Source organism: Ricinus communis, chromosome 4 (genome assembly GCF_019578655.1).
Source record: "Ricinus communis isolate WT05 ecotype wild-type chromosome 4, ASM1957865v1, whole genome shotgun sequence".
Classification (NCBI taxonomy): Eukaryota; Viridiplantae; Streptophyta; class Magnoliopsida; order Malpighiales; family Euphorbiaceae; genus Ricinus; species Ricinus communis.
The window spans coordinates 27,032,079-27,045,033 of NC_063259.1; the positions used below are offsets into that span (position 1 = coordinate 27,032,079).

Consider the following 12,955-nt stretch of genomic DNA (forward strand, 5'->3'; position numbering starts at 1 on the left):
TAATAAATCAAATATTTTAATATTTTTGTTAGTTTTTATATTTAAAGATTTTATTAATATAAGAATATAAAATTATAAATAAACTAATAGAAAAACTATAAAATTATACATAAATTAAAATTATGTGTTAGAATATACTAAAATGCTCATATCCATTAGATGTAATATTATATATATAATGTTTATTAATATTTTCAAATAAAAATATTGATTATTTATGAAAGCTTTTATTGTTTTTGTGATACATATTGAAAATTCTTTATGATTGATATAAATATTCATCATTATATAAATTGTCTTTACACAGTTGATAAACAAAAAAAATATCAAGCTAAAGTTATACAGTAAAAATTTATAGTGTAGTACACATCTTTTCAACAAAATTAAATTAACAAACAATGAACATTTTACGTTTAAACAATAAATATTCATCACATATTTAATGAATATAAATTAATCAACATTTAATACAAGATCAATAAATATAATTTTTTTTTTAAAGATGCATCACCGTCTGATGCGCATGTCAACATCTGACGTGAATCAATAAATGACGCACATATCAGACACTAACATAATTTTTTTACCAATTAAACAACACTAGATGAATCTCCAGGTCCATAAAACTAAATGGACTGGAGTCTATTTTATAATTTGCATTAGCTAACTATTATTGAACTTCCTAAGTTAATCGGATTAGATTGAAAACAAAAAGTCTTCAAAAATATTCTAAAATTAATAAAAAATTATTTTTTATAATTATCTTAAAAAATATTATTTTTTTAAATTATGATGTGGTTGTTTTATAATTATTTTTCGATTGTTTTTTTTCAGTTGTTTTATCGAAAAATAACAAAAAATAAAAAATAAACACAATTAATATCCTAATTATCCTAATTTTTTAAAAAAAATTAAGAAATTATATTTTTAATATTTTCACACTATAAAAATAAAAATAAAATTACACAGTATTTTTTATAAAAAAATAAAAAAAACATAGGTATTTTTGTTATTTTTCCACATGAGAAAGAAAATGGGGGTTAGCCGCGGGAAATACAAATCCAAAAATTTGGCGACATGTTTATGTAAAAACATTAATACCAAAATGAGGGATTGTGATATCCTTGCAAACAAAATGAAACCTGTACTGGTGGATTAGTCAGAGCTAACCCATTTTTCTTTTATATAAGTAAACTAACTAAGACTATCTTCCAACAAATACTCCTTTTAGTTCTTGGCTGCTTCCTCCAAGTGATGCTTCCCACTCTTTTGTGGCCGTTAATATCTGGGAAAGTGCCTGCACAATTTCTCTCATCTCTGGTCTCTTTAACGGATCTTCACTCAAACACCGCCTCGATATTTCTGCCATCTGGATCCACACGTATATATGTTTTGTTGCATGCACATATTATGTATATGTTAAGATTAAAACATTTATATGTTTACCAGCAAATTTCTTTAGTGCCATTCTACGGACTAACCTCACATACTTCTTCCATGGGATAGCTTCCTCTTAGATTACTATCAACGTTAGCTTCCAGGGCAGTCTCTGTTTGTTGATTTCTGAATATTGTCAATATCTGATCACGTTCCAACTAAAATAAATCAACAAAACAGAATTGATAATCTAGAGAAAGAAGGGGACTGGAGAATCTTGACTTACAACTGTGACCAGAGCCTTCATCTTGTTTGGTTCCCGGTTATCACGTATGAGAGCACGCTGACCGGTTATGAGCTTTGCCAGTACCACTCCGAACGCGAACACATCAGTTTTACATGTAATCTGAAGCTCTCGAACGGTTCTGGCAAAACAGAACGAGTCGGTTAATTTACAATGGAAACATTGGCAAAGAGATCACGAGTGCAACACTTACTCAGGAGCAATGTAACCTGGTGTTCCAACCAAGCGTGTCGCTATAGGGTCCTCTTCATTTGATCGCTCTACTAACTTTGCCAGCCCAAAATCCGATACCTGCAGAAACAATGTTGAGCTAGATTTAGTTTATGCAACTGTGAAAATACGTGTCACAAGTCACAACAAGCATAATAATGTCAACATTAAACAGTTGCAAATAGTTAATCACCTTTGCCCTAAGTCCCCGATCTAGTAGGATGTTGCTTGTTTTTATATCACGGTGCACATACTGTGCCTTTGTGTGGTCATGAATGTAATTCAATTCCTCTTGCAGCATCAAGTGCTATTTGTGCTCTTGCAGTCCATGAAAGGGGTGTGTCACCTGAGAGCTGCTAATGTTAGAACCTTGCAGAACTCACAGGCTGCAAAATATTCAGCTGTACTCTTTTAAGAACTCCTAATGGGTGTACTGATGCATATTCTTTTTTTCTTTTGAAAAAAAAAGAATGTCTAGATTATGATAAAACAAAATCAAGCCCTTCTTATTTTAATTCTCGATGCACTCTTGAAAACAAGGATTAAGGAGCATCCGTCGCATTATTACCTTTCAACAGAGGGTCATGCAGATGATCATTGAGAGATCCATTCTGAATATACTCATATACTAAATAAAGGTGGTTATCCCCACAGGCGTATCCAAGCAGGTCCACCTAAGGCATCAGGTTTTTGACCATCAGAAATCTCAACTTTCTTTACCTTTTATTTTGTTAAAGAACAAAAGCATAACACATCATGTATAAACCAGCAGATAAAGACCGAGAGTTATGGCCTCAGACCATGCTATCATCACAGGCCTCCAAGCTGACATTAGGAGCAACCTTTCTTCCTCACTTCTACTAATGCTAGATCAAGGAATAAGAATGTTATCATAGAGTTTAGGATCTAAGTTCATAGCTATAAGACCGTTAGCATCAATTGTATATATAAGGGACATATTTATTCAATAGAACTCAGAATTTTAATCTATAAATCATCATAGTTCAATATAACAATCACTTTCATATTTTCTATATGGTATCAGAGCAGGTTTGATCCTGCCATCATCTACCCAGCCTCAATCACTCAAAACTCTTCACAGCCATGTCTCACAGTGACATTACCAAATTAACCAATATCATATTAAAAGGCAACCAGAATTATTTCGAATGTCAAGGGCAGTATATATAAGCCTGAGTGGCAGAAAAAAATTAGGGTTCATCACAGGGACCCGATGCAAGCCACAGCCTAATAACCCCAATGAGCCATCGAAGGAAGAAATTGAAGCAGCAGAAGAGTGGTAGACGACCGACCACCAGGTCATGTCACTACTCACCAACGCCATGGAGCCTCAGATAGCCAGGCTGTGCATGCTACTGGCTTCATCACAGGCGATTTGGGACAAAGTCAAAAACCTGTATGGGCATGACCGAAACTATGCTCACATTTTCCATTTGAAACAGAAACTGTCCCAGATACAACAAGGAACTCGGACAAGCACAAGCTATGCCACTGAAGTCCTGACTCGGTGGGAGGAACTCTAGAGTTACCTCCAATCTACCACAGACCAAGAGGAAGCACGGAGAAGAGAAGAGCAAAATCTAGTATATACCTACCTGGGGGGCTCGATTCGACCTATGAACCCCTTCGATCTCAGATTCTATTATCAAATAGACTGCCTAACATCAATGCTGTCATCGCAATAATCCAACAAGAGGAAACGAGACGGGCAACGATGGGGACTACAGGTGGTTTAGAGAACACAGAACACGCTTACCTCTCGCAAAACCGCGATGTAGCCCGAGCGCGAGGAGGGCCAGCCAACGTCGAGAGGTGCAGCCACTGTCAACGGCAAGGGCATACTCAGGAGCGTTGTTGGCACCTCCATCCACAGCTTCGGCCAAGCATCCACAGAAATGACAGAGGAAGAAACGGGAGACGGGAAGGAAGAAACAAGTTTGGCGGCATGGGTATGTCAAACAAAAATAACCCTAGTGGTTATGAAGGGGACGATTCGAGTAAGGAAATAGGTGTCGGGTCGGTATATAGTGGGTCGGGTTCTTACAACTTAACTCGACCCGACTCCTTTAATCCGGCCCGACCCAATAACAATAATTCGACTCGGCCCATGAATAGTGAACCGACCCGATCCTTATGGAGCGAACCGGCCCGATCCAGTTCAGGTGACCCGACCCGGTCCGACTTCCTTAATTGGTCCGACCCCTCTCCAACTGAAAATTCCCAAATTTCGCAACTTATCACTCAGTTTCAATCAATTATTCAGCCTCCATATTCTCATGGATCAGGTTTGGTATCACAAAATTATATGAATTGCATAAATAACCCCTTAAATTGAATTCTTGACTTCGGGGCAACGGACCACATGACATGGAACGCCATAAAATTGCAAAATTTTGTCCCTACTAATTCTAGTCATGTGATCGTTGCCAATGGATATCGAGCTAAAATCTCTGGTTTTGACTCCTTAAAATTGTTTCATAATGATATTTACAATGTTCTTCTCCTACCAGATTTCAAATCAAATTTATTATCTATTGGTAAGATCACTAGGGATTTAAATTGCAATGTTATTTTCTCACCAACCTCAGTCTCATTTCAGGATCGAATCACAGGGAAGATGATTGGTGAAGGCCACTTCGAGAATGGCATCTACTACCTCATAATTTCTCCCAATCAGTGCCTAGTCTCATCCAATCCTGTCAGCCACGATTTTTTAATTCACCAGCGGTTTGGGCATCCATCCGATCATGTTTTAAATCAACTTTTGTGCCTCAAAATCAATACTAGCTGTTATGACATTTGCAAATTTGCTAAGCATACTCGATTACCTTTCCCCATTTCCTCTACTACATCTGATCAAATGTTTGATTTAATTCATTCCGATGTTTGAGGACCTGCTCCCGTTACTTCTTATAATCACTTCCGTTATTTTGTCACCTTTATTGATGACCATTCTCGCACTACTTGGGTATATTTATTAAAAGGAAAAAATGAAGTATTTTCTTGCTTTATGAAGTTTTCTCTTTTCATTCAAACTCAGTACAACGCCAAAATTAAAATTTTTCACTCAGATAATGGCACTGAATATGTAAATAAAAAAATTTCTGATTTTTTCTCCAACCAAGGAATTTTATACCAAACCACCTGCATTTACACTCCTGAACAAAATGGTATTTCTAAAAGAAAAAATCGTCATCTTCTTGAAGTCACCAGATCCATTCTTTTTCAAAATAATGTTCCCCATAATTTCTGGTCGGATGCCCTTTTAACTGCTGCCTACCTCATTAATCGCCTACCTAGTCCCAAGCTAAAAAATCTCAGCCCCTTAGAAATTCTGAAAAATTGAAAAATAGAATTAGGCCACATTCGAGTCTTTGGGTGTACAGTCTTTGTCCATATTAGACGTTCTCATAAACTTGCCCCCAGTTCTGTAAAAACAGTGTTCCTAGGGTACTCTTCTAAAAAGAAGGGATATAAATGCTATGACCTTCTACCCATAAAACTTATATCTCTCGGGATGTATCATTTGACGAATGTACCTCCTACTACATAAAGGAATCTCCTCATGTCACTCCTACTTTGTTATTTCCCGATAATCATTTTCTTTCTGACAGGTCAGACTTCACTGCTCTAGTCAACAGGAAGCCCCCTCCCGAGGCCACTCTGGACGTCTTTCCTTCAGGGGGAGCCAGTAACCTTCTCGAGGCAACCTCTTCAGGGGGAGACAATGAGTCACGAGCTGACCAAATTGAAGAACTTGCCCCGAGATGATCATCTCAGTCTATTCGCCCTTCCATCAGACTAATGGACTATGTGTCCCATCAGGTATCGTATCCCATTCAACGATTTATTAGCTATCATTCTGTGACTGGTTCATATAAGACCTATTTAAGTAACCTCACCACTCACACTGAGCCTTCTTCCTTCTATGAAGCTAACACCAATCTTAACTGGTGTAAGGCTATGAAGGAAGAACTTCAAGCTCTTGAAAAAAATGACACTTAGGACCTAATATCTCTGCCAAAAAATAAAAAAAAAACCTGTGGGGTGCAAATGAGTGTATAAAATCAAATATAAACATGATGGGACGATTGAGCGATATAAGGCTAGACTGGTAGCAAAAGGGTTTACTCAAACATATGGGTTACACTATCAGGAAACCTTTGCTCCTGTAGCAAAAATGAGCACCGTTTGCATTCTATTGTCTGTTGCTACTAACTCAGGATGGAGTCTATGTCAAATGGATGTGAAAACGCATTCCTCCAAGGGTCTCTATTGAAGAAGTATACATGACTCTACCTCTAGGTTATGAGCCTTTAAACGATCAATCCCTGGTATGTAAGCTAAAAAAGGCCATCTATGGATTGAAACAGTCTCCAAAGCTAAGCCATTTCCTTTTAAAAATCAATTTCATTAAATGTGCATCTGACTCTTCTATGTTTGTCAAACATACTCATGCATGCACCATCATTGTTCTTATTTATGTTGATGACATCATCATAACAGGTAATAATAACAAAGAAATTGAGGAAGTTAAACAAAAGTTAAAAGAGGAATTTGACATCAAAGATCTCGGGCAACTGTCCTACTTTCTTGGAATAGAAATAGCCAAATCTCATAAAGGCCTATTTCTATCCAAAGAAAGTACGTTCTTGGTCTGTTAAAAGAAACAGGAAAACTAGGAGTAAAATCTCTAGATACACCAATGGAAACTAAAGTCAAACTTAATCTTGAAGATGGCAATCCTTTAGACAATGTAGGGCATTACCAACGACTAGTAAGGAAACTAATCTACCTCACTGTAACCAGACCTGGCATCACCTATGCTGTAAGTATGGTAAGTCAGTTCATGCATGCTCCTCCCACTAGTCATTTGGATGCCATCGATAGGATTCTTAGGTATCTTAAGGGCACCCCTGGTCAAGGGATTTGGATGAAAAATAACAGTTCAAATGATATTGTTGGTTTTTCTGATGCAGATTGGGCCAGAAGCTGTGACAAAAAGCCAACTTCTGGTTTATGTACATTTGTGGGTAGCAACCTAGTAACTTGGAAAAGCAAGAAACAAACAGTAACTGCTAGATCTAGCGCATAAGTAGAATACAGAGCAATGACATCAACTGCCAGTGAGCTAATATGGATCAAACAAGTTCTTGCAATCATGGGAATTAATTGCAACAGCCCAATGAAAATGTACTGTGACAATCAAGCAGCAAGGCACATTGCTTCAAACCCTGTCTTCCATGAACGCACCAAACACATCGACGTAGACTGCCACTTCATAAGGGAAAAAGTCCAATCTGGTGAAATTGAAACTCCATTCAGTAGAAGCCACGAACAGTTGGCAGACATTCTCACAAAAGCCTTGAACAGAGCTAATCATCAATATCTTCTTAGCAAGATGAGATCAATCAATCTATTCGGACCCATCTTGAGGGGGAGTGTTGAAGAACAAAAGCATAACACATCATGTATAAACCAGCAGATAAAGACCGAGGGTCATGGCCTCAGACCATGCTATCATCACAGGCCTCCAAGCTGACATTAGGAGCAACCTTTCTTCCTCACTTCTACTAATGCTAAATCAAGGAATAAGAACGTTATCATAGAGTTTAGGATCTAAGTTCATAACTATAAGACCGTTAGCATCAATTGTATATATAAGGGTCATATTCATTCAATAGAACTCAGAATCTTAATTTGTAAATCATCGCAGTTCAATATAACAATCACTTTCATCTTTTCCACATATTTTATTCGTTTCTCTGCAGATATAAGTTCTTACCACATTAATATGATGTATTTTGCACAATGCGTTGAGCTCTGCATAGAATTCCTTAGATCTGCTGGATTTCATTTTCTTTATTGCAACTTCCTGATATGGGATTTGGCATTAAGGTCTTTGTACTTGGGTTAAAATGGAAATAGACAGTTCGGCAAAATGACTACTTAATTATACGAGTAACAATGACGCATCATACCCGTTCCCTCAATGAACCGATGTACACGATCCCATACCCACCCTCTCCAATTTTCATGCTACCGTCAAAGTCACTGTGGCCTTATCGATCTCCTTCACGCTATATGCAACTGGTCTTTCAGATTCAAAGGTTGCATCTACACCAAATAATTTTATTTATTTGAACTATTACGTACTTACTACTGAATGAAAGAACGGATATTCAACAAATAGTTATTGACACCAGGATTAAGATGTTTTACCTTCAATATCATTCTTGTGAAAGTAGCTCTGTAAGGAAGTTTTTGAGGGACTATGGCATTTGTTGACAGCTTCCTGATTGTTTTTATGGTTTCGGAGTCTCCTGATCAGGAATAGGATCAAAGCGCAAACCGAACAAAAAGTGACAGCTGACACTGTGGCTAGGGTAAGTGTCAAATAGTGTAGTTTGCCTGGCTTGAACAAGGGAAAAGATTACTTTGCTTGTCATAAAGAAATTCAATCATAAATTACATATAATTCACCATTCAGATAGGACAACAATCAAGATAAATAAAGATGTAAACACGAAACAAGTTAGTAGAAGTAGTACATTAGAAAAAGCAGAGGAAGTGGTAGATATATTGTTGCAAGCATTTCTTTGCTTTCGAGAGTGAAATATTTTGCGTTCTTGACGTAATATATGCGTCCTGTGGGGATATACTAAATGATAAATTATTTGGCTCCAAATACGAAATTTGCTAACAATAAAAAGTAATCATTTTAACATTCTAGTTTTCCTGTTACCAAGAATAGTTGAACGCGTTAAAGATAAAGGAAAATGCCTAACCTTGTTTTGGTGTTCGAATGCCGTTCTTCTCCTTGGGCACAAATAACACCCATCCTACATCTATGTAACTTGGGTTTCGAGTCAATCATTCATTTAGACTTCGAATATTACTCAGTCTCGCAGATAGAAGTTCTGCAATCCCGGTCAATGTATCGTTCTCTTGAACTGTATATGTCACTATCTCTTGAGACTGTACTTCTGTGCACCCACATAGAAGGTGTATGCTGATCGTATCTCCGGCGATAAATAGCCCCACTTCATTCTTAACTTTCCAGGCTTGCCCGCTAAAGAGAATGCTTGAAGTGTTTATGAATGTGTCACCGGACTGTACTCTATAAGAAGTATCATAGAAGTAACCCTGAGTGCCATTTACATCTTTGCAAGTGCAAGGAACAGATATTAGATAGTCCTGTTTGGTGCCATGGATGATGGGTTTTATATGGGATGAGTTCACTGAGTAGAAAGAGGCAATTTGATCAATGCTTAAACCTTCAGAGATGTGATATAGGTAGGAATTACATATCTGAATATGTTCAGAGCAACTAAAAGGGTACATTAGGCTTGCCTGGCTAACCGGGAGAACTTTATTAAGGACAGTAGCCAAGAGAGGGAGGTATAGAAGGTGATATTTTGGAACAGCCATCTTCATGATAGAATCAACGAGATGAGATGGAGAATATAAAATTTTGTGCCCTCGACTCTTGGGAGCATCTCAGAGCATCTCCATTGGAATATCAAGCATGAAGAAGTGGATATTGATTTTTTTTTTTCTTTTGTTCCCTTTCAGTGGATTATTCTTTTACATAATCAAATGCTAATTCGTATGGATCCCTTGCAGACCTTATAAAATTAATCTGTCTAAGCGTAAAGTTCTTGCTTATTTGCCCCCTAGCACTTGGTGCTTTATGCTGCTTACAATTTTCAATCCTATTTTATGATGGTAACATGTCGACATATTGTTTCTAATGTTTCAAATGGTAAAAACCAGTCAAAGGTTTTCTGATGCCTGGAGAAGAAACATATGCACCTTTCACTTCTAAGCTCACACAAAGTAGGTGATAGTAGACTAATTAATTTTCCTCTCCAATAATATTTTAATAACTCAGAAGGGTTCCAAATTGAGCCTATGAGCATGTGTTGGCACCATCTCAATGTCCTGATTGACAAAGGGATCAATTTTTGAACATTATATTACAAATAGAGATGCCATCTTGTAAAACACACACCCTTCAGCCATGTCACTAGTTTGTTCCTTTGTTCCATTAGATGAGCACAAAATCATCTACCTGTTTTGTCTGTACCCTCTATATGCAGGACTGTCTCAATGTACATGGAACTTCGTTAATGGACTATATGTATATCCTATCCTTCTATCCCACAATTAATGATTAAAGATCATTTCCCTTTTCCGTATTTATCTGCCTGTTTCTGTCCTTTGCAGCGTAAGCATTTTTTGTAGGGATTTGTTTGGAGTGAGATATGGAGCTACATACGCCTGGAAAAATGCCAAAACAACGAGCATTATTAGATGTTTTGTAGGGATTAAGCTAGAAGGTTTTTTTAGCTTTAACATCAGGGGCAGTAGACGCAGGATGATCATTTGGTTTACTAAGTTATGAGAATGGTCCCACTGAAAGCATGACATATCCCTATCTAGTGAACAGTTTACTTTCTTTTCCTTTTCAAGTGATCATTTTCTTTTATATTTGCAGTACACTAATCATGCCAGAGATTCATCCTTGTGCATATAACCATGCAGAACTGACATTTATGGTTATTGGTTTCTCACCTGTGGTATTGCATAAATGTCGAGAACAGTAAACTTGCTCCTTCAGGTACCCAAGTTAAAGCTTAGGCACACAGGTACTACATAACAGAGAGCCATTCTTTTCAGTAGCAAACAATTGTATAGGCCAACTTCTTTTAGAAAGTGAAAATGATACAGATACTGTCACTACTGCATCATCTATCAGCTGCAAATCAAAACACCAACTTTTCATCATTTATGGTATATCAGGGAGAGGGACTGAACCTGCAATAATGAGCTTTGCAGCCAACAGACTGTCGTTTATTAATTATCTAACTGATACTGTGGATAGAAACAAAGGCAGGAATTAAGGTGCAGCACTGCAGCCAACATAAGACATGGCGTCCAGTATCTTTCGAAGAATTATAATCAGCAGGATTTGCATTGAATAAATCTGCAATCTGTATTATAGATCCCGTAGAGGGCTACGCCTATGAGTAAACATCTCTGCCAGTCTATATAATTTATAGTTAAGCACCACAGCAATTTAAAGTATTCTCAATCTCTGATGGCCTATTTTTAATAGTAATGATAGCTAAAGATAACTAATTAGATAAATAGTTTTTGCGCGAGTGATTTTCTTTTTATTCAGTTATTTCTATTTTTATTTTATGAATATTTAATAACTATTATAAATAATTAAATATTTATATCTATTTTTATTTCGTAGATATTTAATTAAGCACTAAAATAAATATGTAATTAAACATTACAGTACTACTTTCTCTTTTTGAAAGGACAATACTACTTTTATCATGACTCGTTCTACCGATCATTCTCTCCTGTTTGCTATTTATATGAGCCTCGTTATACCAATTATTTTATTTCCTATTCTAATCATGGTAATGGTACAGAGAAAAGACACTTACGCAGGACAAAAGGAAGAGCTGGCCGGCTGGCTGGGAGTAAGGCCGTCCAGTGTTGAACCCTGTTCCCTGGTCCACCATTCCTGAATCTTGGGCTTTAGGCCTTTGAATTTAACATTTCATTCGGTTCAATAATTTGTAGTTGTATTTCATAAATTATTTATTTTCGGACTATATTCCGAGAGTATCCCAATTTCCAGGTCTGATTTTTAACTAGGAAATCACAAGTTCCTTCATTTTGAAGACACTACATGCAGAACACCCATCTGCTTGGATTGCACAAATAGATATACCGTCCACTTCATTATCATTGCCTCGAGTCCATTTTTGACACCCTACATCACTTAATTGCAGGTTTTCCGGTGAGAAATAAATAATATTTGTTTGAACTTGAGGGACGCCATGTCTACCATATGCACCAAATCTATGCTAATTTCCATTTTAATCCCGCTAAATTTAAATACATTAAAATTTATTCACCCATACTCGGCATAAAATAACATCAGAGGAGAAAAAAAAAAAAAAGAAGAAGAAGAAGAAGAAGAAGATAACTATGCATAAACAACACACGTATTTAAATCATTCTTAGTCTTCGTACTAGACCCTCTTATTACATATGCCATCTATCAAACTCAAAACCCATTATATATGTAAGTATATCTACTTCTCCTACAACGAGGAGACAACTTTGGGCACAAGGAGCGAACACCATAAGCCATTGACCACAAAATTATGTCTTGCCACCCTCTCCTTCTAGTCACTTATTGGGCCTTACTCTGAACAGTCTGGCCCACATCCCTAGCCTTCTGGCCCAACTGACCCGTCGTCTCCTGCACGCGCCGCTTAGCATGTTCCATCTGCTGGGGCAAAAGGCCTATCATCCGGCGAAAGTTGTTTAACATCCACGACAGGGAAGAAAGTGCAGTGATCCCAAAAGCACCCGAGACCGAAAACCCTAGCACTGCCAAGCCAATGACAAAGGCTGCAGGCACTAGAACCGGGCTAAAAATCACAAAAAGTGGAGTGGTAACACCTAGCCCAGTAAGTGCACCGACAAGAGTCGCACCAGCAAGAAAGAGGAGGGTGCCACTAAGAGGCAAAAGGGTAACCACAGCTAAAATCTGTGAGGTCGAAGGGCCCTTCTTATCATGCCCTTGCTGCTGCTGTTGTTGTAGGCGCTCAGCCATGGAGGCTTATTCGTTAATTATATTGAGTTTTTCCTTCAAAACTAAACAAACAAAACTTGCAGAGATGGAGAAAACAAGGTTAATGAACGAGAAAAGAAAATACAAAAAAGGAAGGTGAATTTAAGGAGAGAGAAAAACGGACAGGTGGGAAAGAAGAGGCACGTGTTGGATAGAGAGTAATTGCTGCTGCATGGGAAGCGTGTCTATATTGGTACGTGTTTGAGCGTTTACTTTGGTTTCTGTATGTCGTGTAACCAAAATCCACAGAAAAAGTGAAAATTCTTGGACTTGTGATAGTAATATATGCGTATTAACCATAACCGCGGGAGTAAATGGAGGGAGGTATGGTACTCTTATATGAGCTCTTCGTTTTCATTTCTTCTTCTTCTTTTCAC

General features: G+C 37.4%; 1 protein-coding gene and 1 pseudogene across 1 annotated transcript; both read right to left on the minus strand.

Moving 5' to 3' along the window:
* Positions 1 to 983: 983 nt before the first annotated feature.
* On the minus strand, positions 984 to 11,766 carry LOC8278310 (annotated as a pseudogene).
* A 145-nt stretch (positions 11,767 to 11,911) lies between these two features.
* On the minus strand, positions 11,912 to 12,660 carry LOC8278308 (oleosin H2). Its single transcript, XM_002511296.3, has one exon. The coding sequence runs from the start codon at positions 12,558 to 12,560 to the stop codon at positions 12,135 to 12,137; it is 426 nt and encodes a 141-aa protein (XP_002511342.1). The 5' UTR covers positions 12,561 to 12,660; the 3' UTR covers positions 11,912 to 12,134.
* Positions 12,661 to 12,955: the final 295 nt, after the last annotated feature.

What these genes read in the sequence shown, in the direction of transcription:
- LOC8278308 (XM_002511296.3), bottom strand. Translation starts at nt 12,560, where the DNA reads ATGGCTGAGCGCCTACAACAACAGCAGCAGCAAGGGCATGATAAGAAG.